The sequence below is a fragment of the Ammospiza nelsoni genome, chromosome 4, assembly GCF_027579445.1.
Source record: "Ammospiza nelsoni isolate bAmmNel1 chromosome 4, bAmmNel1.pri, whole genome shotgun sequence".
NCBI classification, from domain to species: domain Eukaryota; kingdom Metazoa; phylum Chordata; class Aves; order Passeriformes; family Passerellidae; genus Ammospiza; species Ammospiza nelsoni.
This window is the reverse complement of record NC_080636.1, coordinates 71,168,459-71,195,528: the sequence shown is the minus strand read 5'-3', so window position 1 is coordinate 71,195,528 and position 27,070 is coordinate 71,168,459. Positions and strand designations below refer to the sequence as shown.

Here is a 27,070-nt window from a genome sequence, read left to right as displayed (position 1 = left end):
TAGGAAGTTGTTTGCCAGAACCAACTTGGTTCCCATTGGTATCCATTACTGGACTGTAGCATGGATTCTTTTCAATATGTTGTAACAGCTCTGCACTATATCAGGCTTTAGTTCATTGATATTGCAACACAGTTACAGAACTCTACGCTTGCTATCTGAGCTAAGCAATTTCCATTAGCTTCAGCCTTCAATAAAGAAATACTTACAAAGTCAGCTGGGACGTTCAGTTTGTAAAGCTGTAAAATAGACTGCAACAGACTGGATACTTGACTCGAAACCAGAACATCCTTGCCTAACTTCACACTGTCCATCATCTTCCTCTGGCTTGTAGCTACTTGTACATTCCATTTATCTGTGTCTGCAATAATGCAGACAGCTTCTGCTATGGGCTCATCTAGCACTGGATGCTGCAACAGAAACAAGATACAATTATGTGATACTTTCATATACATTTCCACAGCTCAGTTTGATATTCTACTTTTACACACTGATGTAGCAAATAAGGAAGTGATTCAATGCATTTTTTTGTCCATTAGGGGACCAAAGGCATCTCAAAAAATGACAAGACAGTGACAAGATTTACATTCAGCATTCAGCAGCACTGCATCTGCCAATTTGATTGAGACATTTGATTTTCATTAGTGCCTGAAAATCACTACTCAATTTTATTTTTCTTCATGTATTCCCCCTACCCTGAAGAGATTAGTTTCTTTCAAAATGAAGAGTGTAATAATTACACTGATCCAGTATGGTGAAAGTACATTCAATGTTTCAGAGACAGGTGAGGGATTTTACTATGCACAACCAAGAAGGGTATAACAGAAAAGCAAGGAGGAGGGACCCTCTGGAGATCCTCTAATCCAACTCCTTGCCAAGGCAGTGTCCCCTAGAGCAGGTGACACAGGAACATGGCCAGGCAGGTTTTGAATGTCTCTAGAGAGGGAGATTCCATGACCTCCCTGAGCAGCTGGCTCCAGTGCTCTGCCACCCTCAACATAAAGTTATTCCTCAGAAGGTGGAACTTCCTGAGGTGGAACTTCCTGTGCTTTAGTTTATGGCCATTGCTCCTTGTCGTGTTGCTGAGCACCACTCTCTTGACACCTGCCTTTAGGATATTAATATGCACCAATGAGATCCCCTCTCAGTCTAGTCTCCTCTGAGAAGAGAGATGTTCCAGATCCCTAATGATCTTTGGGGCTCTCCACTGGACTCTCTCCAGTAGCTCCTCATCCTTCTTGACCTGTGGAGCCCCGGAGTGGACACAGCACTCCAGATGTGACCTCACTAGAGCTGAGCAAAGGGGCAGGTTCACCTCCCCTGACCAGCTAGAAGGCTCTTGCTAGGCACACCAGGAGAGCACTGGCTCTCCTGGCAGCAAGAGCTGAGCAAGCTCATGGCCCACTTGTCATCCACCAAAGAAGAGCCACGCTATCACACCAGACCAATCCGATGTTCCTTAAGGAACAGACAGACACACACCTCACTGCTCTGGATAATAAATGCAGTCATGCCAGCAGAATCATTCTTGCTACAGAGAGAAGCTGCTGACAATTACTAGATAAGAATTTTAAGTTGCACACTGAGGTCACACAGTTATTCCAGTGAAAGCTTAGTTATAAATTTTATAATGTAGGAGAACTTACAGTGGAGAAAAAACACAGCAAATTTCTTATCTATATACAACTATCTTCTGTAGTCAGTCATTTCTGCTACAGACTAGCATCACACAGGCCTCAACATGACTTTACCTCACCTGCAACACATGCCACTAAGTAGCAAAATAAGATGTTTCAACTTGCATATAATTTTTCTGAAATGCAGGTAATTTTGTCTGCTATTGTGATGGAAAAGAGAAGCAGCTCAAGGGTTATTTTCCTTGTTTGTAACTTGAAGTTGCAAACAATCTTCCTTGTGTTAATATTGGAAGAGAAGCCTTGAAAGTAATAAAGGAAAGCACATGATTTTTGCATGAAAAAGCATTGCATATAGTAAATTAAGGGCTTACATCTTTCAAAAAGGCAGACATGGCAGTTGTGGCTGTTCAGAACAGGTAAGTAAAAAAAGTCACCTACTGAAATAACCTACTTCTGTAGATTTCAGTAATATCACAACTCTGACTCAGCACTTGAACTCACATGCATTGCATGAAGTAGATCTGCTAGTAGACACTGCTTGAGTTTTTCATCATTATTTATTCCATGCAGCACTAGATCAGGTATATATGTATGACAGTAACCACCCAGAAGTGATCTTCCAAAGTTTTTCACACATTGACTGCTGATGGTATTTGACCTGAAATACAGAAATACAAAGCAGGTAAGACTCTTGCTTGACAACCTGCATTCAGATTTTACATGAATGCAAAGTCTCTCTTTCTACTGCAAATATTAATCAACAGTTGTACTACAAGTATACATAAATGTCCACACCAGTAAACATCTACTGCTGCTCCTTGAAACAAGAATTTTAAAAGCTAAAATTTAACCATGTATTGATTTCCTCAAACTTGCACATAAGAAAATTTATATGCACTGGAGTTTGTGGGATATATGGGCTCCATGTTGTGCAGCTTACAGTTTTGCTGAATTCGAGTTTTCTTCAATTCTCTTGCTGAAGGTAAGTCTAGAAACTGACCTCAAGCACCATCAAACTCCATATGCACCTGGAATGCTCAAGAATTTTCAAACAGCGTGCCCATATTTATTCCAAATTTGTATTTCATTTAAGAATTATGTCAAATCTAAACAGTTATCTTTTTAAGTAAAGTTTTGCTTGTCCTCAGATGTTCTATCTACATGTCTACACTAAATGTTTCAGTCAGCTTACATATAAAGTTTGATCACCTTTTTTAGGCATTTGATATATACCTTTGTTATAAAACTTTATTAAATCTGCTATGTTTCCTTTCTGCCAAATCTGCTTACAAGAATTCTAACTAACTACATCACTGTCTGCTACTGATTTGTTTGCAAGGAACTTAGTCAGGTTCCCAGAAGACTTCAGACTTGAAACTTTAAACAAGTCCAAAGTAGCTACAGCTTTTGACTTCATTTAGTTCTAAATTAATCAGACTTCTTTACCTTGGCAAAGGAAGTTCCACTTCTGCAAATTCCTCAAGCCGTTTGCTGATGTTATCATGATGCACTTCATCAGGGATACAACAGTCACCTTCTTCATCACTAGCTCCAAGAGCACTGTCTGAACTCTCGTTCCTTGGAATGTCCCCTTCAACTCTGAAGGAGGTTTTCCTTCCAGAATCCCCATAGGGGACATCTTTAGCACCTACTTTAGAGGAATCCTGTTTGACAGTAGAATCTGCTTCTACACAGTCAGAAGAATAGTTCTCCAGATTGCCAGAGCATAAAGTTCTATTTTCTTTCATGTTTGGCAATTTTACAGTTTCTATGTTATCTGTGGGCAAAAGCATTTCACTAGATATTGAATTAATTAAATTCACTTCAGTTTCTTTACTTTCCATATGTTGGTTAAGTATACTTTCCTTCTCCTCACACGGTGGGATTTGTGCATAACAAACATTACGTTTACTGATAAAGGCAGCTTCACAACTGTCTTGATTCTGAGAAGTATCCACAGTCAGACTTGTGGAACTTGAGGCACAATGTATCACCTCTGGATGTTTAATTAATGCCTTCAGATTTTCTTCCATTTCTCTTCTATGAGTTTCTAAGTCTGACTCTGGTGATGCTGAACTTCCAATCTGAAACGTGACCTTTTCTAAGTGTGAACTCCTGTGGCCAGACCTTTCAGGACAAGGTACAGCACATGACCTACTAGAAAACTCCTTCTCCACTTTTCTCTCATTCTGGTTCTTGTTCTTCTTTGTATCCATTACATCCTCTAATTTAGATGATTCTTCAGAGTGGTAGGATATAATTCCTGTATCAGTGACAGTTCTTTTCTTACCATCAGCTGCTCCTTTACAGAAATTGCCAGTTAGACAGTCAACAGATGTTTCAGAGGTCTGACTTGCCTTTTCTATTGCTTCCCTCTTTTCTTTTGAAGAGACTGGGACAGCCTGAGTGCTTTCTGGTTCATGCACCCACTCTGCAGTACTGTTGTTCTTACTTCCGTCATTCTTTGGAGGTAGGATTGGAGGCACAAGAGCAGGGTCATTTTTAACAGTGACAACCACATAATCAGATTCCTCTACCTCTCCCTTTTCTAGCGCAGTTGTGATCTTGCTTCCATTTAGCACCTGCTCTCCCTCGCCAGCCTTCTCACTCCAGGTCAGCTGATTTTCCTGCAGCTCAGAGCAGCGGATGAAGTAAGTTAGAACGTAGAGCAAGCGCTGCACCAGCTCCTTGCGCTTCCCAACAATCACAGTCCGAGTCAGTCTAACTGGAGAGCCTATGGCACCGTAGAGATCACCTGCACAGGAAAGCAAAAATTTCACAAGTTTATGTTGCATTGTGATGTAACTTTTACTGTTCAAGTTAAACACAGTTTGAAACAGTACTTACTATGGACACCATTAGACAGTTAATTTCTTCCACAGTGAATTCATAAAACTTTAAAACAAAGAGCAACAAAAGAAGTCACCTAATGCTTCTTACACCTGGCTTTTGTCCAGAAGGGCTTTTGTGAGGAATCAGCTGCTATTACTCATTTTCTTTCTGTTAAGAGGCGCTAAGATTTAGTTTACACTCTGCTTACAAGACATTATCACCTGGAAACTGACACAAGAGAGGGCAAAGAAGAATGTAGGTCCAGCAAAACTCTGAAGCCAGCTATATTATTTTCTATTTTTTAACTAATTTTCTTTCACATCAAAGTCTTTCTGTGTTAGTGCAGTGACTCTCTGTTAAACACAGGCATTTTTACACAAATAAAATCTTAATTATGTTTTTCAGGACTAAGATATCAAAAAAGAAAAAAATAAATAAATATTAGCTTAATAAACGAGGTTCAGAAAAAAGAGGCACATAACTACCTTATTGAGCAAGGCATGTGCTGTGTATGTGGGAGCCAACCTCACTCACATGAGCATTTAACTTTGGCAGGGGGAGTGAAGATGCAGAAAATCGAAATACAACTGCAATATGAAAGGTAGGCAACTACTACATCATCATCATCTGAGTCCCCCAAAGAATGACTTATTTGCTATTTATCCTGAATAACCGCTTTTTTACCAGAACTAAGGTTGTACATATCCTACTCTCAACATATTTCTTTGGGAGAGTGGCAATTATCTTCTAGCTGCTTATAATCACCTATTAGCTAAAGGGCTCCTACTCCAGAGTTCTGCGAGAAGTAAACATAGATAGCCAATAAAAGAATGCTCACATGCCCTATTGGTAAAAGATCAGCTTACTCAAAGAAATGTCTATTCCTAGGATGAGTTACCCCAGTTGTCTTCACATGACACCCATCAGAGCACACTCACTAAGTTGTCTTTGGTTAACCAATCAATGTCTGGTCTCACCAGCACACGGGAGACAGCCAGCAAACAACTTTCTGCAGCTACCTGAAGTGTGCAAAGCAGGCTTCTCTACCCTGAGGCTTGATCAGCTACCTGCTGATCTATCAGACTGCTTTCAGGTACTAAATCCTTCCTCTAGGCTGCTCAAATTTTGTTCTGGACAGAGCTTGCCATCGGGATTTTGTACTAGACCTCAAGAAGCAACACTACATTAAGAGTTACAAACAGAGCTTCAGAAAGACTTCTTCCAAGGGCAAGGGGGGATCTGGTTTCAACACTAACATAGCAAAAAAAAACCCCCAAGAGCACATTTATGTCCAGCCTCCTCCTCATTACACAGAACATAGAAGGAATAAGGCTCCCAACTCCATTCCTACAAAATAAGGATCAATGAGACCATAATTCCATGGCTCTTACTGTCTCCCCTGCTAAGACCTGCCATTTCCCATGATGCCAGTAACGTACTGGAGAGGCTCCTGGGTGGCAGGTAACATCAGGGGTGCTATTCTCCTTCAGTTAGGGACACCCTTGCAACCAAGCCCAGATCCTAACAAGCCAGCAAATTCATTCCTAAGGAACCAAAAGTGGGCTTCAGACTCCTCAATTAATCTAAAAGGCTGGTAGGTCACAAGGACAAGCAATATTGAAATGAAACTGGAATATATTGTTTTACTTCTGAGTTGAGCACAGTCGCTATGGAAATCAGATTCAAGCTTCACGTTCATTTGCACAATTGGCTTTTATATAAATACTAATAAGACAGTACAAGTCAAAATCATGATCCCCAAGAAGCCCTAATACTTCTTAATACCATTAGATTGAAGCTGGTGTTTAAGAGACAGCATGTCCTCATGACAGAGGGACTTACAATTGTATTAGTAAGTGAGGGACTTACAATTGTATTAGTAATTGCAGTTGATATTTAATATGTAATGAAAAAACAGGTCTGAAGGTGAGAAGACAGGTACATCAAAATCCTGTCATTTCCATTTTTAAGCACCAAGACTTGACTTTTTGTTTTTCTTCCCTCTTCCTAAAGAAGAGGACCAGCAGAGGGCAACATCTCCCTTTCACAATCAGCTTTTGCAACCACAACGGTAACAGCTTTTTGGGCTTTATAAGAATGAAACAAAATCAGAGAGCATTTTGAGTTCAGGCACTGAGAACTTGGCAGGACAAAAAGAGAAACAGACTCTTGACTAGTCACCAGTGGTGACTCCTGGGAGCGACCACAAGAGCTACTACTGAGCTTACGCCTCCAGTCCAGCTGGTTCTTCTAACTCCAGGCCTGGCTCCGTCCTCAACACCATGAACACACTTCTAATTTCCCCTTCAGCCTAACCTCTGCACAATGTTTAAATGACATCTTAAACCAGGAAACAATTCATGACAACTACATGGCCAAAGGAGCAAATCTTCATAGAGGTTACTGAGAAAAAGAAACCTGAGACAATCAGGAAGAGACAGCACCAGCATCACAGAGTTAAGTCACATCATTGCCTCAGTGTGCACGTGTGTTATTTTACATGGCAATATAGTACATCAGCTAAAGTGAAGGGCTGTCTGATGTCACATTTGCATCTGCTGCCAAGAAGATGAGGAATTTTCAAATATCTACCACTGACAGAATTACTTTCTGAGCTTTCATTCACCTACTCATTCGACATCAGTTATCTAGTCCCTTGTATCAAGATAATTTACAAGCTATAAAATTTGTCAGAGACCAGCCTGAGGCACAGAGCATAGAAAAAAAATCTTGCCCCAAGTCCATTCATGTAACAGTAAGTGAATGGAGCTACTGCCAGTTGCCAGACTTCCAATCTATTGCCCTGCTCTCTATTCTAGCTATGTGAGAAAGAGACAAAGGGAGGTAGCCAATTTTAACTACAAAGGGCCTCCAAGGCCCAGGTAACTCCTCTCAATCCAGTCTATTTCATCTTGTTTTTTCCCAAACTGCTCAGACCATTCAGAGCACTTGCACCATCTTAATACCTCTATAACAAGTTAACCAGACAGTGTAACAGTGGATGTCAACAAGGAACAAGAATAAAAAGCAGGATATGCAAATAGGCCTCCAAATTGTCTGATTAATCAGGCAAAAGACACCTGTTGGTAGGAGGAAACATGACCTGGACTACAAGCAGCCCTTATCTAAAGGGGGTGGATGCACAAAGTTTCTTGTTACAGAAAAATCTGAAGTTTTCCAAATCATACTGACCCAGCTGTGCCCAGAGAGGGTTATATGGGTGGGATTTTGCCAGCATGTTGACAGACTGGGATGTGCGCTTCTCAGAGAAGGCCTTGATGGGAGGATGGTCAACGGGCATCACTGTGGGGACCCACGCCAGGTGATATGTCAGCACTGCGGTCAGCAAAGCAGCAAAGAACCTAGGAGGGAAAAAAAGTTTAAAAAAGTACGTCCAAAGTAACACCAGCAAAAGAACACCCCATTAAGTCCTTTGCACTAGGAAGCACAAAAGCTTTTACTTAAAAAAAAAAAAAAGGAGTGGGGGAAGCTTACTGATTTTTGTTGATCTGTTCTATCAGAAAGGTAAATTCTTTAAGAAAACGCTGGCATAGCTGATTCTTTTCCAGGGTGCTGGACATCATATTAAGCCACACGGGCTCTGCGATCCTTGGAACAGAATATAGGTTCCAGATGGTAACTCTGCCCAAAGAAAAGTCCCAAAAAGTCAGTGTTAACGTGCACATCTCAATGCTGCAAATAAATATAAGTAGCCCCTTTCCTCTTCTGTTGTCCAGATTATAATTCGCTGCTTTTTTTGGTAAGATCTAGGAGACTAAACAAACTGGAAGAGTTTTTACTCTTCCAGTAATTACTAGTGTTCAGAACACTGGTCTGTTCAATTTATATTATCAGTAACCCAGTATCTTCGTATGAATTACATATTTGGCTTCCCTTTTTTGCATTCCCATGTGAATTTTATTCAGTGAAACCATTCAGAAATAAATTTGAGGGGAAGAAGAACCCATTCCATTCATTACACAGATTTGATTCCACATTCCAGATATTACAGAACCTCCATTCCATTAAAGCCTTCTCTCTCTCCTGGGCTGACTTTCTTAGCCTTTGACCATTCCTTCATTTCTCAAGTACAGAAAAGAGAGCATTTGACTGCAACTTTCTTGCCAGTTACATTGTTCAACATCCATGGCTAGGAGTAGACACATCTATCTGCCTGAGTACATCAATCCACCCAACTGTACAGTCATCAGCAGAAGCCAGCTCTTGATGAGATGTTTAGACTTTAACTGACAATCCCAGGAACACATGAGTGCAACAGAACTACTTTCATTCTCATTTGGAAAATGGCTGAGCTGGTTTGCTAAAGTTTTCTGAAAACATTTCCCCAACAACCAATGCAGAAAATTCATTCACACTAACTGCAAGACTATCTAAAATACAAGACCTTACATTCAGTTGCTTATAACTGGAAGAGACAAATATCTTTCATGGGGCATGAAAAGTGCTCTCCTTTTAATTCAGAATTCCATCAACTCACCTGAATTCTCCCAGGGCATCCATGACACGGCTGATATAAACCTGCACTCTCTGGCTGGATTCTGCTATTTTTCTACATGAGATCATGGCCTTGATTAAGAGTTAAAGACACAAAACAGCTGCTTAAAGGATTCACATTCTTCATCTTTTTAAACTTCAGTAACATGTCAAAATAACTAAGATCTAGCCCCAGTCCTATACAGCCACTCAGGATAGCAACAAATGCCAACCTCCCTCCACCTCATAGGAGACCAATCCCTAATACTGGACAAGGGGAGAGAAGAGAACATTTCTGAGAAGACAACAGCAAGACACAAATATTTTGTGTCTCTCTTTTAGACACTGCATGAAAGGACAGAGTACCATCATCTCCACAGTCTCTAGGGAGTCAAGAAAACCTCAGAGTGAAATATGGCAAGAACGAAGGAAAAACCACCCATAGCATAAAACTCTCCATTCTAATTCTGTCTAGAAAAGAAACTGCACCTCTTTCAGCAAATGCTGAGTTCCTACTCTGGGCTCAAGCTCAAGACTGCATGTGTAAGGAGGGAGGCAAGCTTGAAACCACGCACCTTCTCCCACTCTTCATCTATCAGATTCTAGAATACTTCATTCTGATTGACATTTTTCCACATTATGCCAAATTAGTATTCTGTACCTTTTCTATTGCATATTTCAGCTTGTTCATGTGAGACTCAAAAAGAGGAAAGTGAGAGAAAAAGAAATCCTGGAAGTTTCTCTGAGCTTCTTCTTTTTCAGGCAGAGAAAAGATGATGCTGATTGCAATTTTTTTCCTCCGAACCATTGCAGGATTGGAGCTGCAGCTTTCATCAGCCATACTAAACATTTCTTCGGTGGACCTGTAAGACAGATTTGTTAGGACAGTTACCTGTGTACTGAGAGAGAATTCGGCTCCTATCCATAGCTCTCTATATAGTGGAAGGTAACTCATTTGTAGGACTCCTTTGACTGACTACATAAGGCTTTGCTATCACATGTTTCTGAACAGAGGATGCCTGACATCCTCTGTCTTGTGCTTGTTCAAATAGGAAGAAGACAACCCCCAGCGAGGCCTGGTGTGAACACTTTCCTGTGAAACAGAACTAATAGATTCCCTCCTGGATTTAACTTTGAGGGAGATGAAGAAAAGGGAACAGAGATACATCACACAAAATCACAACCAAAAAAGCTTTAAGGTAACTTTGGAGCTGTGAACTGCATCCAGCACTTGAGCTCCTCTCTGGGTGCTCAGCTGCATATCTATGATGCTCTTGAATCTGGACTGTTGCTCATGAGGGAAGTTGGGAAACATATAACCTATACTATCTATATTGTTCTGGCACCCTAAGATGGATGTTTGCATACAAAATAAAACTTTCTATTTTAACTGAAGACAAAATGTCACCATCCAGTAATTACTGTAAAAACACAAACAATGCCTACAAATACATGTTTGCCCAGCTCAAAATTGTGTAGACTTTAGCTTAGAAAGATTTGTTTTCTGCTTAAAACTATAAAAAAATACCAGAAAGAAAAAAAAATACCCATCCAGTGGCTATTTTACAACCATTATTATTTCCCCACGTTCTGCTTGTTTCTTTGAGAGTGCTACCACATTTCTTTCAACAATTGTCTCTTCTCAATATTACACATAGGTTGCTACTAGGATCAATACTGCTCAATGTTTTGATTATAAGCCTGGCCTGTGGACCAAAACACACCTTTAGTGAGCTTGCAGATAATGTCAAATGGGGGGGGGAATGGTCAGTCAAGGGGATGGCAGTGTCCAGAAAGGCTGTGGAATCTCTATCCTTGAAGTTTTTCAAGACTTACTCAAGAATCAAGTTCCACAGACACCTGATGTAAATTCCAAGCTACTGCTTGGCACAGGCAACTGATTTGGATGATACTCACAAGTCTCAGCCCAGCATAATTTTTACTGTGATTATACAAAAGGGTGACAAATCCCTCACCATGTTCTTCTATAAATACTAGCCTTGCAGCACTAGATATTGATACTGCTGACTTAAAAAATTATTTTTTCTTGCTTAAAGATCTTGATCAATTTAACTGAAAAGAACACCATATATATATAAAAATATAATGTGCATACGTAAATAACTAAAATAGTATAGAAAAAATGTCTGTTGTAAGCAATTTCAACTGAATAATGGGTATTAATCTACTGAGAAATTATAGGAGAAAAGGGTAAAAAGACAAAAAAGCCATAGAGACATTCTGAGCAGCGCTCATCTGGAAATAGCTTGGTTTTAGAGTTTCTTTTAAGTTAAGACTGAAATACCAGTGAGTGGTAATTAAAAGTTTGAAGTCTTTTCATATCAGAAGTATCTTGAAATGGAGTCTGTAGTATTTATAGAACACTATGAAGCAATTAACAAAAGGAAAGACTCAGGGCTAACCATTCATTCTTAGTCCATTCTAAAAATACTTAGTTTACAGTTGAATTGGTTTGACAAAAGTTAAATATACAAAAAATTCTCATCACAGAGGTATGAGTCCATGAACACAGGATAAAACAGACAATTAAACAACAGCAAAAAAACAACTTGTGGGAAAATGGAGTTCCAGACAAAAACATAACCTCATCTGAACTTCAGGAACTTGCATACAGAGGCAGAAATTCCCAAGGAAGTCAGGAAAGGATGGTCAGTCAGCATCTAAGAAACATCACAAGCTTTTGTACTGCTTCCCAGGAACAGAAATTGAGGAATTTAGGTCTGAGAGAAAAGCCTTTTCAACAAAACTGCTAATCTAGCTTGCTTGCCAATCGACTTTGTGGAGTTCCAACTAGACATCTGTAACAACCTGGGGTGCAAACTCTGTGGCACTGAAGTATTCAACCAGAAGCCTACTGTTTCTCTAGCAAGTAACCAGAAAACGAGGCCTTTTGGCTTAGAAAGAATCCCAGTTCAAGAATAATTCTAGACAGTAAAAATAATGATGTGCTGTTTCCAGTATCTTTCCCCAGCACTGGTTCTCCAGTGGGGAAAAAAACCAACAACCCTGCTCTGGACAGCAAATAAGCAGCCCAAAGAGGATTTCCTCTAGACAATTTGTAACTTTCAGAACACTTTGCAGAAACTTATATTTGTGAAAATTTGGCTGCTTCTTAAACTGGGCTGAAATGATCTTATTTACCCTAGATGTTTTAACCTTTTTTACATGGGCTGTTCTCAGCCTTTTTTCTTTAGGAAAAAGTACTTCAGTTTACTTAAAGCAACCAGTTTATTCTGAACTGCAAGTGTGATTTAGACAGCACAACTGCTACTTTAGTACCACGGCACAATTCTTCATGTTAAAAATTATTCACTAAGAATATCTAGAAAAAATGCTACAAGTGTTCATTTACTAGGGAAAGCTTTTCAAATGAGGTTCAATTTTTATTTTTTACTGACCACATATTTTAACTGGCAGCTTTTATGCTTCTCTTAACTGAAAAGGGAGAGAGGCCAAATAGCATGAATTTCTTGTAAGTCTCCACTAATTCCACTCTGTGTCTGGGTACAGGTGTATGAGTACAGAGAGAGGATAACCAAGAACCATTTGCTATTTTGCAAATGACAAGGGAAGAATTTGCTTATTAGCTATGAAAAGTCTGCTGCATTCCATGCTTTGTTATGCCACTGAGCTACAAAAGCTAATAAAATTCCAAAACAGAAGCCAAGCTTTTTGATCACAGCTTTTTTTTTCTTCCTGTTTTGGCAGAAGTCACATCAGGAACATCCTGTACCAGCCAAGAGAGTCGTCATGGGCTATTACTCCAAAATTTCTCTAACTGCTCACTGGTCAGACTTCATCATAGTATAAAGTCATTATGGCAGCAGTGCTGTTACAGTCCCTTTCATCTCAACAGGATGCTCTGCTCCTTCAGAAAAAACTTAATTTATTTTTCAGAATATGGTTTCATACACAGCCTATACATTCACACCATATTAATACACAGCCTACGTATCCAATAAAAATAATTATATTCCAAATTGCGCTTTGAAGTTCACGTTCAGCCAAAACTTAATCTTTTTTTATATTGGCAATCTTATGTAACACGCACAGAAGATAGACTGAGTAGAGAACATTTAACAACAGGGTTTGTGCTTTTAAAGAAGGGAGGCTTAAGCTCTCAAACACTTGTTGTAAGAAGAAAGGTGCTACACTCACCATCTTGGAACAATTCCATTCTCTAAACTGGTTGTCTGACTTCGGAGCCAGCGACGTTGATAGCTGCTAGAAGATGACGATGAAGAGCTTGGAGATGGAAAAGGAGTAACCAGAAGACTGCTCAGAGATGCTATGAGGAAAGCAAGAAACCCCACATACAATGAATCACAAAGAGTGCTAGTTAAATACTTTTCTTCATTTAACAATAATTTCTCACAAATATTGCTCTTGCTTTCTGGTCTTTTTCACACAACTCACTTGCAACAGGAGGGACAATTATTTATTTTAAATCTTGCTGCTTGAGGACATTCATTTGTTATAAAGTAGGAGATCATCCCTACTTAAACATACTAAAATGTATCTTATTAAAAGTGTTCTCTCCCACGAGTTGTTGCACTCCCATTACAATAGACAGGATGACTTCTGGTCTTCATTTTCCTATTCAGTGTAAAAAGCCATTTCTCTTCATTTGCTCTAGTAAAGGCTCCAACCAGTTCTTCCTTCAAATTATAAACTGGTTAAGAGCCCAGAACATGGTGGCTGTAAACAAAGAATATAATTGCAAATATTTTTGCATAAAGGCTTGGGGCAAATGCAGAAGGCAAACCACCTAGCAGATAAAAACAATTATGGATTCACAGGTCATGAGGTGTCTATATTTCAGGTGAATCACTGCAGCCAAGAATTGTAACAATTACAAAAGCAGGCAAACAAGATAGACAGCAGATACCTGACCGAGCAATGCCGCTGTCTCTGTCCTCGTTTTGTCCTCTGCTAGGCATATCAACAGGTGTGCTGTGCGCTAAAACAAACAGAGCAGATCAATAGAAAATATTACATAATTCATCGTACTATTTGTCAGCATTTTAAAAAGTGTTTAAGTTTAAAGGTCATAGACCAAAAAAATTACATCCCGTACTGTTGCTCAAAATCAGTATGGTGTGAAGAGAGGTGGCAGCAAACAGTAGCCTGTGCTGAGTATCATGTTACCACAGGAAGGTTATTTGCCCAAATGTGAAAACATTTCTAAGGAGCTTAAGAATATGAATACAGTCTGCATTATCAGAAATCAGATATACTTTGAAAGTGAGGGCTGGTGGTATCCTCATCACTCTTGATAAACTCTGAGTATGCAAGATTGTCCTTTGACACAGGTTAAGATCAGAATGAAATAGTCTAGCACAAGGTCCATTAAAAGCTTCTGTTTCACTTGCTGAGCTGAGATTTACTGTCCACAAAGCCTCACAATAAGAAATACTCAGTCTATGTCAGATCACATCGAAGTGTTAATAGTGCAGAGTAACTCAGTTTGTAGAGCATGCAAGATTTGCAAAGGCTGTGAAGAAACTGCATTGGTATTTCAGTTCACATTTTTGCAATTAACAGAAGTAATTAGGTCTGAGATCTACCCACCTGCATGGATCATCATTATGCCTGTAAAAAGAAACTTGATGCAGCCTAGAGTTTTGACAAATAAAGAAATTAATATTGCTTAAGGAAAAAAACCCTTAAAGCCTCCCAGACTTAGCTCAAGAATTTTGAACGTCTGCCACCAAATTAAAAAGTAGCAAGAGAACAGAGAAGAAAAAGCTGTACACCAGCAAGACACCTGCATGTTAGCAAGAAACCAGCACCAAGCCAGGAAACATAAGTTCTCTAAGAAACATAAGGGCTAATTAATCTTTAAAAGACTGCATAAAATATCTTTAAAACAAAACACAGTAATTTAGCTTAGCCATCTTTCAGAAGACTTATTTGTAAGTATGTACCAGATACACCTGTTGTCACTATTTCAGCCCTCTGTTTCTAGAGACTAATTATGCATGTCCTGCAAAGATTCAGAAGGAGCTGGATTTGTGTGTGCATATGGATGGGTCACACTGTGGCTGGCATTCCACACAAACCTGCAAAGAAAGAAGCACTGCGGATGAGCCGGAGGGGACCTCCTTCAGACACACCCTGCAGCAGTTTGCTGCTACACAGCTGTAACACACCTAGGAAACAAAAGCAACGTAGAGAAAATGGAAAAAAATGAAAAAAAAAAAAAAAAAAAAAAAAAAAACCCAAAATAAAACCCCAAGCCAAATAAAAGGTAAAAAACCCAAGGAGGTGATGTACTGGGAAAAAAAAAGCCCAAACTGAATGAACAGATGGCCTTGTGTTGTCAGAAAGACACAGAACCTGGAAATATTTACCTAAATTACTTCCACTGCGACAGGTTCCCAAACCATTCTGATTGGAGCTCAGCTTTCCCAGACTGGGATCCTGGTTGATGCATTCAAAGCTATCTTGCAAGCTAAAACAGGGGGAGAAGCCAGTATTCCTTCAGAATATGATCAATAGGCATTAATATTAGCTTAAGAATTAGGTTCATTTTATAAAAAAAGAAGGCTGAACATTAACTTTAAAACCAAACTGAAGGACAAGTAGGTTTCTGAAACGGGAAGGAAGCAGGCATTCATTTATTTTTTACATTTAAATTATTGGAAACGTCTTTCTAGGACACTTGGGATTCAATTTATTCATATTTGCCCATTTTGGGGAGGAGGCACAACAGAACAGTGTATTTGTTGAAGGAAACAGAAGTGGGATACGGGGTCAAAGCATTCTCAGCCTATCCCTTCCTCACCCTTCTGACAGCAGTAAGAGATGGACATTTTGATTGTCCAAAGCACCTAACCTCTGCATTTAGGTGGTTTAAGCACTTTATTTTTTGCACGTCCAGGACAAATTAGGAAGCAGAAACTTGGAGATATTTTTTTTTTTTAATTAAAAACTTGGCTGGCCTAACTAGGATCTATTAAGAGAATTCTTCTCCACAGCTGCATTCTCGATTTTTTACCAGAACTACAAAAGGAGAAAGAAAGACAGACAACTGCACTGGCTGGGAAAGGAAAGAAATTATATATAAAAAAAGATGTTCTTACTTATTGTTGCTTCCACTGAAGCTTCCTACCCTGGCTGAGAAGACTTTACTTATCATCAGCTGTGGGGGAGAGCTGAAAGGATAAACAGTCATTTATTTCACTGAGTCATCAATTCCAAGTGCCTGAAAAGACAGTGCATCGCAGAAAAGGACACTCACCGTATGTAGTGAATTTTCAAGGTGGAGCCTTTGTAACTCATTGCCACTGAGCCAAACATCATTTCTCCCAGCATATTGACATCGGAGGCTGGTCTGGTGTACTACACAGACAAGACGACGGGAACAGCAAAGTCAAAAATAACTTGGCATACTATTTCAGCTTACCACAGTGCACAGTGATGCACTGGGAATGAAGACAAAGAAGTTCATCTTTTTCATGCAAAGCAAGATCAGTGTGCACTCAGTGTGGGTTTAACACTGTGGATTTAGCAAGTTCAGCAGGAAGAAAACCTGCATTTTGCTCACTAGATGAGCAGTGCTATCCTTGTTCCTGGCAGACCCCCAAAGGCAAGACAGAAAAAAAGATCTTCTGCATTTCTAAAGAAATAGGTGTGTCCATCAACATTCCCATATAACAGAGTGTTTGATAAAAGCTGTAAATGCTCACAGGACTTCGATTCTGTGGTCTGGATCCCCAAAAAATAAACTGCCTTCCTTATCCAAATGAATAAATTCAACTTCCCTGTCTTTGTAGAAAACTTCTTGGAAATATTTTTTATTGAAAAATTATTTGTGATTATACTTAGAAATGCAGTCTTCAGATCAGTTGCTTATTCTGTTTCAAAGACTGATCATCAATGGCAAATACAAGGAGAAGTTTGTTAATGCTGAAGAAAATAACCTTTCAGTTAAATATCATCATTTTCTTTTCCCACCTTAACCTATACATCCTTCAAGCTTCATTTTTCTAGGTGAAATGCTAATGCTTTTACTAAGAAAGAGATAGAGTACTTAAAGTTTAATGTTATAGTAAGACAGACTAAACGGATTCTTAATAAACTATGTTCAACAGCCTCTTCAGAACTGACCTGAACCACAGGTACACATGAACAGAGAACAGTATAGTGCTTCTTACAACCTTCTTATGAGAAAATGCTATTAGATATATTTCACAACTCCTTGAAAGGTAAGACCAAGATAGACTAAAAGGTTAAGATGCACCCACACATATTTTTATTCTACAACACTTTGAGGATAAGTAGACCTCAAGGTTCAGATTAAGCTGTAATGTAATAAAAGCCAAAGTAATTCAATGCATCTAAGCAGAGGCTTTAATAAACTAACTCCTTCAGTAAAATGGAAAAACAAAAGCAACAAAGTAAAAAAAATTACCTGATACTTCGGTATCTGTTCTTTGATATTTTGCATACAGCTTACAGAGGGACTATGGGAAGAAACACTGTTGTTCCCATTGCTTGCTTGGCAGTTCTTGGCAGAAGTCTTTACAGAAGCCTCATCTGCCATTTTCTATGTTTAAACAGAAAAATGTGATAAAAAGTCAATCTGAGAACTCCCATTCTAAACAGATCATGGCAAGAATCTCCTTAAAACTACAGGAAAGCAACAGAAATAAAGAATACTCTTATTTGGCTCAAAAAATATGTATCAGTTTTAAAATATTTTTTAAAATGCCAGCATCAGAGCAAGTGGAGAACTGCTCTCACATTCACACTGTCAGATAGGTTTTCATAGTATCACATATAATCAGATTACTCAGTTTCACAGGAAGATCATTCCCAATTGTTATGAATTACTCATTGTAATATTTGCCAAAATTTATGTAAACAAAATCTCAGTTTATGGGTTTCTCACAAACCAATTCCTGTGATCACTTGCACAATTAATCACTCAAATTGCATACAACTTTTGCTCCCCAAATGATTAACACATTTCTAAAACAGAAGAACAGCCAGCAAAAACAAGGTATAGATAATCCATTATTTGGTAGAATTAGCAGGTTAAAGACAAACAATGTATTTGAATACTCAATGTGAATAAGCTTTAGTGTATTTCAGAAAAACACACAGTAAACACACGTTCACTTCCTTGACTTCAATTTAAACAGGACTGAGTTTGAAAGTAGTTCTGTCTTAATTTTAAATGAATCAAGTTTTAGTTTTGGTGTTTGACAACAACCAAATACTCAAAATTATTTTTAACATCCATGTATTTGCATGGCATTCAAAGTACTATGGCTGCTTTAAAAGGGTACTTAGATTAGTGAGTGTCTGGCTAGAAAACAGATTATAGCCTGTATCATGTGTTATGAGGGAGGTTATAATCTGTTTTATGTCAGTGTTGCATAGAGAGTTTCTGGTAGAACATTTTGTAGTTAACTTTTAGCTAAGGTATTCAAGCAAGTGGAATAATTTGAGTATTTAAATGAAGCCAGAAATGCATTTTTTGCTAAGATGCTATTGGTTTTAAAACAACTTTAAGATACTTAGTAATGACCTTGATTTTGGGCAGGGGGTGGGGGAAGAGGGGAAGCAAGATTAACAAGCAGTCTGACCCATTTACGCTCTTAAGTAGATGATCAGACATCAGCTGATGATGCTCATCAGTCTTACTGATTCAGCACAATGGCATATTTACAGTGAGACCGAAATACAGACTGGTGCTTTTAAAGCATCTTCATAAGTAAATCCTACAAGTTGTGACTCTTCTTCTATGGCTTATACAGGTGTATATATATAGCTCTGCAACAAACCATGTTAGTCTAACAAGCTGAAGCTGTTGGTTCTAAGAAAAACTTCAAAACAAACAAAAATTAGAAATAATTTAATGTAGAAGAGAAACAGAGGCAGTGGGAAAAAAACGAGCAAAACCACCACAAAACAGGAAACAATGTGGGTTTCCTGATCTTAAAATGACCTAAGTTTGCTGAAAGCTTTACTCCACAATTAGTGTGCTTGGAGAGAAGAAAGAACTTGCATCTTGACGGCATCTGTTCTTGCTTCTATGTGTCACCAAAACTTACACGGCCACATAAACCACCATGTGTCATGCTTACGTGGTTAGCCAGGGAAGTTGTTTTAAATCACATAAAGACAACAGCTTTACTACTGCAAACACCAAAGGAAAAAAGCACCTTTAGACACATGGTGTACATCACTGAAACAGACTGCATAGCCAGGGCTAGCAACATAAAGCAAACAGTCAACATTAGAAAGGCTGAAGAAATCTCAGTTTAAGGGTAAATAGATTTCTCTGTCTGAAAGCAAATCTGGATTGTTACATTTGAATACCATATTTATATCAGAAATACCAAATACCAGACATGTTCATAGGCTTGTTGGAATGATGCTTGTTGCAGCTATCACACTGAAAGACCACAAGATTAAGAAGTTAATACTGTCCTATTAAAATAACTACTTTTGGAAAGGAAAACAAAAGAGCAGTAAGACAACAGCAAAATGAAAATTTCATACCTGAACCACAGCTTCATCAATTTTGCGGACTGCTTTGGAATCAAACAAGACCTGTCTGCCTCTCCTCTCACAGTCTTGGTAAACTATCAGGCGGATTTCATTCAAGTCCAACTCCGAAGAGGACCAGCTAGGGATTAGAAACAGGAGATATTAAAATAGTGTGTTTACTTTGCAGGTTCATTTAAGTAAAGAAATGGGTATTAGGCAAATATATGCTTTACTTAGCATTTACAGAATCCAGGTTGCAAATCACATAGCTCCAAGAAAAAAGGAACTCCAAAGGAGTGTCTAAGCTCAGTGTCACTGACAGAGGCAGGCACAGCCAGACCAATTTTCATCCAATCTTCTTCCAAAATTTTCCAGAAAGAGAACACAAAACTTACTCTCAACAATCTGCTCCAGGCTTAACTACAATTGTTCTCTTCTCTGTACACAGCCTGGATCATCCTTATTATAAGGTAAGTGTACTATTTTATGCAATACTCCCAGGGGCAACAAAACACAGTGGATTACCATCTTCTCTACTGCAGTCTTTCAAAGGCACAAGGCCTACATCCTCTCTCTTCCTTCTCTAAACAACACAAACCTAATTCCTTTTGACATATTCCTGACAATGCAAGTTAAGATTTTCCCAAAGTTTAAGCCTTGCAATGGATACACAAGGTTTATGTTGTTCCATTCTTCTTCCCCCTTTTTGGAGACATTTCAGGGGTTACAGAGCAGCCATTGATCACTGAGACAATGTCCAGCTACAATGAAAATAATTTAGTACATGAAACCAAGATAGTTGAACTTCAATCTGAAGCAAAACAATTCTCTCAAGCCAGAATCTGTGCATTCTGCAAAGATGCAACATGGCACATGACCTGCCTCACTGCACTATCACAGAGGCTGAGAAGCCAAATAGATTATTGTGGCAATGACAAGAAACCTCGTTTTCTAATTCCAAAAGGAGTCAGTCTACACATCAGAGCATGGAGACTTGTTTGGCCTCAGCTTTAGCTACAGAAAACACTTCCAGGTTATGTGCTGACAAGCTGAAATCAATGGAAAAAACCTACTACTGCATGAAGCAGTGCCACAGAGCACTGATGCTCAGTCACACTGCCCCAGCCCTGACCTGGATGGACTGCACCTGGGGGGTGAGAGTACAACTGTTATTAATAGTTGTTGGCTTAACAAACTGCATTACAGACTTCAGTCAAGGCCACACTGATCTTCCACCCAAAAGGGGGTTTCATTTAGGAATTTCCCCAAACTTTGCTTTACAGAAACTGAAGGTAGATAATTGAGAGAAGAGCATAAAACCCCTATACAGACAAAAGACTAGAATTTGGGAAGCTATTTCTTTTATTCCATGCTCTGTCAACATCCATAAATCAACAGTGAGGTAAACACTATCAAATCCTGCTAGTCAGAATAACTGCTTTAGAAGTATACTTGCAGACTTGTGATTCTAAAATAGTTTTAGTAAAGCCAGCTGAATTTCTTCTTTGTGCTATTTCTATGTAACTAAGAAAAAAAAGCCTAAATAGACATATTTTTCAAACCTGAAAGAACTCTATCTGGAGGTCTATTTTTAAACATCTTGGGGCAGAATAAGCCAGATACCTATCTCCACTGTAAGTTACTCTAATACAAGTATGCTGTATGTACATAACATACAAGGTTTCCCATCATGGAATGATGCTGAAGGCTGTTTTGCCATCCACAGTGAGGAAGCTTCTTGACCTGTATGTAACATGTTGCCTCCAGAACTGCTGAGAGTGCCAGGCAGATTTCTTTTCAAGCCTTCCCTTACAAAGGCAGTCACAGCATCATGTTAACCTCCATGAGACCAGACCTGATACCATTGTTGATAGTTGCCCAACAAATTTCCTACACACCTTGCTTACATAGAGAGCTGCAACTACACCATCTGCCTAAGAAGTGTTACTAGTTTGTCAGCCCACTGCCTATGCAATGGTATTACAAAATCCAGTTATACTGAATGCAAGAGAAGTCAGAGCCATCAATACACCTCATCCTAGTCTGCCACACAAATCTGATACTCTTCAGTACCAGATACCCCAATATCTCTTCAGTTACATAGCTATCTATTTACTTACTTGCTGCAACAGACAACCTGAAGTAACTATGCTGTTTTATTAACAAGTCTGCAGGTCATTCCTTTTTTTAACAACAAAGAAAAGTTACATCTCTATGGCTTTAGCTTAAATTCTATGCAAGAATAAAGCCTTAGCTATCTCCATAACTGGCACAGCAGCATCCATACTTCAGACCGCAGGCTTGCAAGTCTAAACTGAGAAAGATTAATTTCAGACACAGATTGAACCAATTTAAACCTGCATCTGCCCACTGATGCAGGGTTACATGCAGGCTGGGTTGCATGAATTCAGGTTTCCTCATGAATAAATAAACTCTCCCTCATTACACACTAAAGCAAACCTCACGATGTTCATGCAGTGCTGACTTCTGTATAAGACGTGAACTGGATTTTATGCTCTAGTAGAAGCCAACTTAACAGCCTTTTCCACACAACATGCTAGAACTAAAGATTGCTGCAATCTGCCAAAACTACCAACAGAGTCTTTAATACCAGACAGCAACAAGCTAAGAAATTACACAAAATCTATCATACAGAGCTTTATGTGACCAGCAAACCAAACCTAAGGAAGTAATTTCAGACAATGCTACTTGTAGTTCTAACCAAATATCAAACTTATGTTTTAATGATGCCATTTCTTACAGATGCATTTCCTGCAGCAGACCTACCCATTACAGAAGAGATCCTCATTTGACAACATCAAGCACATCTATAGGCAATTTATACAGGCATACAAGTCCATGTAGCCTCATTACTTCCACATGGAATCCAGCAGCAGGCCCAAGACCAGCCAGATGACCAGGATGTTTATGCCCATCACAAAAGCTGATGAGCACTGCTTACAGTACTTCCACCCTTCATTGTTTAAGCAAGGTTATGTAAGAGCTCCCCCAAAACAGGGACAGCAGGAGTATTCAGTCATCTCCTAAAAGAGTGTTGAAGAATACAGACAGTATGCAGATTTATTGGTCAGCTCTGTTTTCACACGCATAAAAACCAAAACCCCAAAATGCTACTTCCTTACCTCTGTATCAGCTTATTGCTTATTTAGCAATGCCAGGTCCTGCATATTCTTAAAAATCAGCTGAATTAACATGATCTTGTGTATATGTTCACATTTCAGGTTAAATGTGGCTGTTCTGACTAAACATGATTTCTAATTCGACCACAGAAGTAAGAGCCCCACACGTCTTTTCACCCCTTTTTGTAACTATGTGACCCTTTCTGTTACTTGTGTCTGCTCTGGTAATTGTTGGACCCTCCCAAAAACTGAATTCTCTGCAGCAACAGAAGCCTCTCCAAGCACATGAAAGTGGACCAGAAACATGGTTGGAGAAAGGAAGAAGTAGAAGGCACCTGAAAGAAGGAAAGTTGAAAGGAAGAAGAACCTGCACCTCTTGGTGGCAGCATGACTTACACTAACTCACTTTGTCCATAGAATTATATACCTTTAGGAAAGGGCACACAAAAATGCTTCTGATCCATTCCAAGTAAGTATTGAGGCTAGCTGGGATTTTAATTGAGTTTTCTTGTTCCCAAGTCAGTTCCCTGTCTGCTTAGTGAGCTGACTCCCTAAGGGGAGCCAGTTCCAAAAGGACTTAAAAGGCCAAGGCCAGAACAAGGGGAAAAAGGACAAGAGCATGATGCCAAAAATCAAAAGAAGAAGTGGCTCCTTCAACACCATCAGTCTGAGCAGCACAGATTACACAGCCTCACCTTCAGATTGGACCTTTACCACAGGTAGAAGACACCAGAACTAAAAACACTATCTTCAAGTCAAAATAAATAAACCAACTCAAGCTGTGCTCATATGACAGTAGAACCAGGTCTACCACAGATACTAAAATGCTACTGATTTTTTTTTTAATTTTTCAAAGGAAGCCACAAGCTTGGAACAGCTTATTGATATCCTAAAAAGTTTTGTCTCTCCCCAGAGAAGCTTAAGCTTGCTTTATTTTCTCCTACACATGCTACTTTCTATTTTTTTTTTAACATTTCTTCAATTACAGTTATGAGACATGGAGGCAAGATCTCTCTTACTTAGGGGAAAGCAAACTTGTTTGTTCTGGGGAAAAAATTCACAAAAAATTTGCCTCATTCTGCCCTGAATAAATATTTTCAGTTAATATAGATCTCCAAACTCTAATGTTTACAAAGAAAGCTTTTGCTTCCCCTTTATAATTATCAGCATGCATGCAATAACTGAAGAGTGACCTATTCAATTATAGTCAAAAACTACTTCAGCTGACCTTAAACTGTGTTTGAAAGTGACTAACCCCTTATTCCTCCAGTGCAGCATCTACAGGCCAGAAAACCAAACAGACTGAAACAGCTATGTACATTTATCTATATTTTTCTGCTTCTTAGGCCAGCAATCCTGAATGTAGAATTCTAAGACCCTTGGGTGCTAGAATTTGGAAAAAGCCACCCTGAACCATATTTTTAACACAGCTACATAGCTATAAAGACTCAGACACTGGAGACGTGCTGGCACATGTCTGAAAAGGACAATACAAAAGTTAAATAAATACTATTCCCCCTTCAGATTACTCTGATGTAATGCTCGAATTTGAGGTAATTCACAAGTAAAGCAGAGGGTTCCCCTCTCTGTTCTTCCCCCACTTCACAGCATTCTCTCCTGTCAGCTCCACACACTGTTAGTACTTGACCCACTAACACAGGAGGTGGCAAAAAAAGTAAAGGAGGGGAAACTAATTAGGAAACTAGAAAGAGAAGGTAAGATTATTTAACCTTAATTGAAAAGAAAGGCAATTACCCTTTATGCCTCAGTTTGCATATACATAAATCTGACTCTTGATCAGAGTCAAGTATGTCGGTTCAGTTTCAAAAAGGAAAGACTTTCTGGAGTTTCAGTCATTATTATCAGCAAGAATAAGTTTCTAACAGAACTTTTTCAATTATTTACAAAATAGCCTTTCAGCACATGATTATAAATCTAGTGTTACATAAAAATGTCCTTCATCAAAAATCATACACATCAAAAAAAGTTACATGCATACCTGTTTTGCAGCAGTCTAGTCACTTTGTTGGCACAGCTGACACTTTCATCTCTCAAAGACTTTCTAAGTCTTTCATCCAATTTGGTACAAGAGAGATTATTTCCAAGTGGTACATCATTGTTGTTTCTTGTTCTTTCTATTCGTCCCCCAGTGCCATTTGCAGTTTTTGGTGTACCCCCACACATTTTCTAAGCCACAAATACTCGTGTAAAGCTCCCTCAAAGAAACTAAATACCTGCTGAAGAGAAAGAGCCTCAAGCAAGTTTCTTCACTATCGATCAACCATTAACAATGGTAATTTACCATCAGCTTTCTTCCCTATAAAGGAACACAGTCTGCCGAATTTCCAGCTGGGGGGAAAAAAGGCAAAACGATCTTCATATATTCTATAAGCCATTAATACAAAAGGACAGCTGTAGCTAAGGTACTTCTGCAATTATTCCAGACAGAACAGACATGACTTTCAGGTTTCAGAAGCCATCGCGGACTTGCTCTTGCTGCTGTCACAGGCTTTCCTACTAAGCCTGGTGCAAAGCTGTAGCAGATACAACAGCTAATATTGACTTTAGCTATGTTTGTTTCCTGGTATGTGATTTAGGTAGCTGGCAATTATGTAGTCACAAGACTGAACCATATGGCCTCTTTAAAAAAAAAAAAAGCAGCATAGTTGCTTCTGCAGTGACTCGCCCTTAGTTGCAAGGTTGTTCTAACACTGGCTACAACACCCTGTTAATGGCTCTCATGTGAGCAAGTGTCATCTGACAACCCCTAGCAACCCGGTATAGCTTAGGAGCAAGTAAGAATCTGTCATCATTGCCATATGGTTATCAGTTCAAAAAACCCAACTACCAACACCAAGAAACATGCTAGATATTCTGCACTGTAATGCTTTTATTTCTAAGGACAAGAACTACTTATACTTGGACAAGAACTTGGCACTAGTACTTTGAAAAGTTTTTTTGAAAAAGTATGAAAGAAAACAATGAGAAAAGGTTGCAGACTTCAAGTTGCTTGATGAGAATTTATAGTCATGTGCCTCTTAAAATAATTCAATAACAGTACTGATGACAAAAATATCTAATAAAATACTCCTGACCAAGTAAATTTAAGTTTTTGAATAGAACAAAGGAATCAGACCACAGAAGACAGAATATCATCGAGTCCAACTCCTGGGCCAAGAGTCACACTTCTGCCCCAAAGTGTTGTCAAATGCTTCTTGAGCTCTGTCAGGATTGGTGCTGTGACCACTTCCCTGGTGAGCCTGTTTGAGTGCCCAAACACCCTCTAGGTGAGTAACTTTTTTCTAATATGCAACCCAAGCCTCCCTGGCCCAACTTCAGGCCATCTTGGGTCCTGCCACTGGTCACCACAGACAAGAGATCAGTGCCCGCCCCTCCTCTTGCCCTCCTGATGAAGTTGTAACTGCAACTGTCTCAGCCTCCTCTTCTCCAGGCTCAACAAACTGAGTGGCCTCAGCCATTCCTCATATGGCTTCTCCCCATCATTTTTGTTGCCCTCCTCTGGAGACTCTGACAGCTTAAATATCTTTTTTTGTATTGCAGTGACCAAAGCTGCACACAGGATGTTCTCCTAGGCTCTGGTAATTCTACTGCAGAACAAAGTCCTCTTCCCCATCTTTGCACTAAAAAGTTATCCAGACATATCTGCTCATAATTCACATCTCTCATGAATTATGATGGGCTTTCTCCCCATCAGTAAAATTTTAAACATTTTATAAGATAACAGCTGTGCTGCAATTTCCCTTCCAGGTTAAAAAGGGAAAATCACCTCGTTAATGGTCAACCAGACAAGCAGAGTTAGAAGCAAGATTTCAAAACCCAGCGCTACGTGCTGCCTGCTAAATAGCACAGCACCCTTAAAATGATTTTGTAATCACAGTTAACCCCAACCTCCAAAATCTGGACAGAAGCAAAGCAAAAATCTAGAGCAAGGTTAGGTTGAACAACTTGCTCTGTTGCTGAGGGAAACCAATAGCAATAAAAAAACCAACTCCACTTCAATCCCCAGAGAAGTGACAAGTACTGGATCACAATTACTCCTCCTCCCAAGTATGGCAAACAAATGAAATCTTTGGCCTGTTCTCAAGTGACTCAAATGATCTAGGAGAAGACAACTCTAGACCTCACCTCATTGAGGAAGACTAAACACCAGTGCTACCGGTAATCTATGAAGTGTGAATGAAATAAGTCAAAGAGTACAATTTGACTAAGATCAGGAAATTATAGCTTTCACTCCTGTACTACCCTTTCCCCAAACAAACCAAAATTCTGGAACATTCATCAAACTATCAAATTCCCATCAGGCATTAGAACAAGGAACTCCTGTAAGCTCACTGAATAGCTTCACAACACTACTTCATCTGTAAATGCAATCATCTGTAGAATAACACAAATCCTAAAGTACCTGGGGAATTAACATGGCAAATC

General features: G+C 39.1%; 1 protein-coding gene across 4 annotated transcripts in view; it reads right to left on the bottom strand.

The window, feature by feature from the left end:
* Positions 1–27,070, bottom strand: part of FNIP2 (folliculin interacting protein 2) — a 50,117-nt gene that overhangs the window by 8,295 nt on the left and 14,752 nt on the right. The window contains exons 2-17 of one of the 4 annotated variants that reach the window (XM_059470303.1): positions 19,497–19,623; positions 17,398–17,532; positions 16,225–16,325; positions 16,067–16,138; positions 15,335–15,435; positions 15,044–15,133; positions 14,553–14,597; positions 13,870–13,941; positions 13,140–13,269; positions 9,622–9,823; positions 8,965–9,053; positions 7,962–8,108; positions 7,659–7,828; positions 3,081–4,389; positions 2,136–2,292; positions 207–407 (exon numbers count right to left, since the gene is read on the bottom strand). In XM_059470303.1, coding sequence (XP_059326286.1) covers positions 207–407; positions 2,136–2,292; positions 3,081–4,389; positions 7,659–7,828; positions 7,962–8,108; positions 8,965–9,053; positions 9,622–9,823; positions 13,140–13,269; positions 13,870–13,941; positions 14,553–14,597; positions 15,044–15,133; positions 15,335–15,435; positions 16,067–16,138; positions 16,225–16,325; positions 17,398–17,532; positions 19,497–19,623 — 3,148 coding nt within the window. Of the gene's footprint in view, positions 1–206; positions 408–2,135; positions 2,293–3,080; positions 4,390–7,658; positions 7,829–7,961; positions 8,109–8,964; positions 9,054–9,621; positions 9,824–13,139; positions 13,270–13,869; positions 13,942–14,552; positions 14,598–15,043; positions 15,134–15,334; positions 15,436–16,066; positions 16,139–16,224; positions 16,326–17,397; positions 17,533–19,496; positions 19,624–24,623; positions 24,809–27,070 lie in introns of those variants that run through there. The other 3 variants (XM_059470302.1, XM_059470304.1, XM_059470306.1) reach the window with 3 other exon arrangements.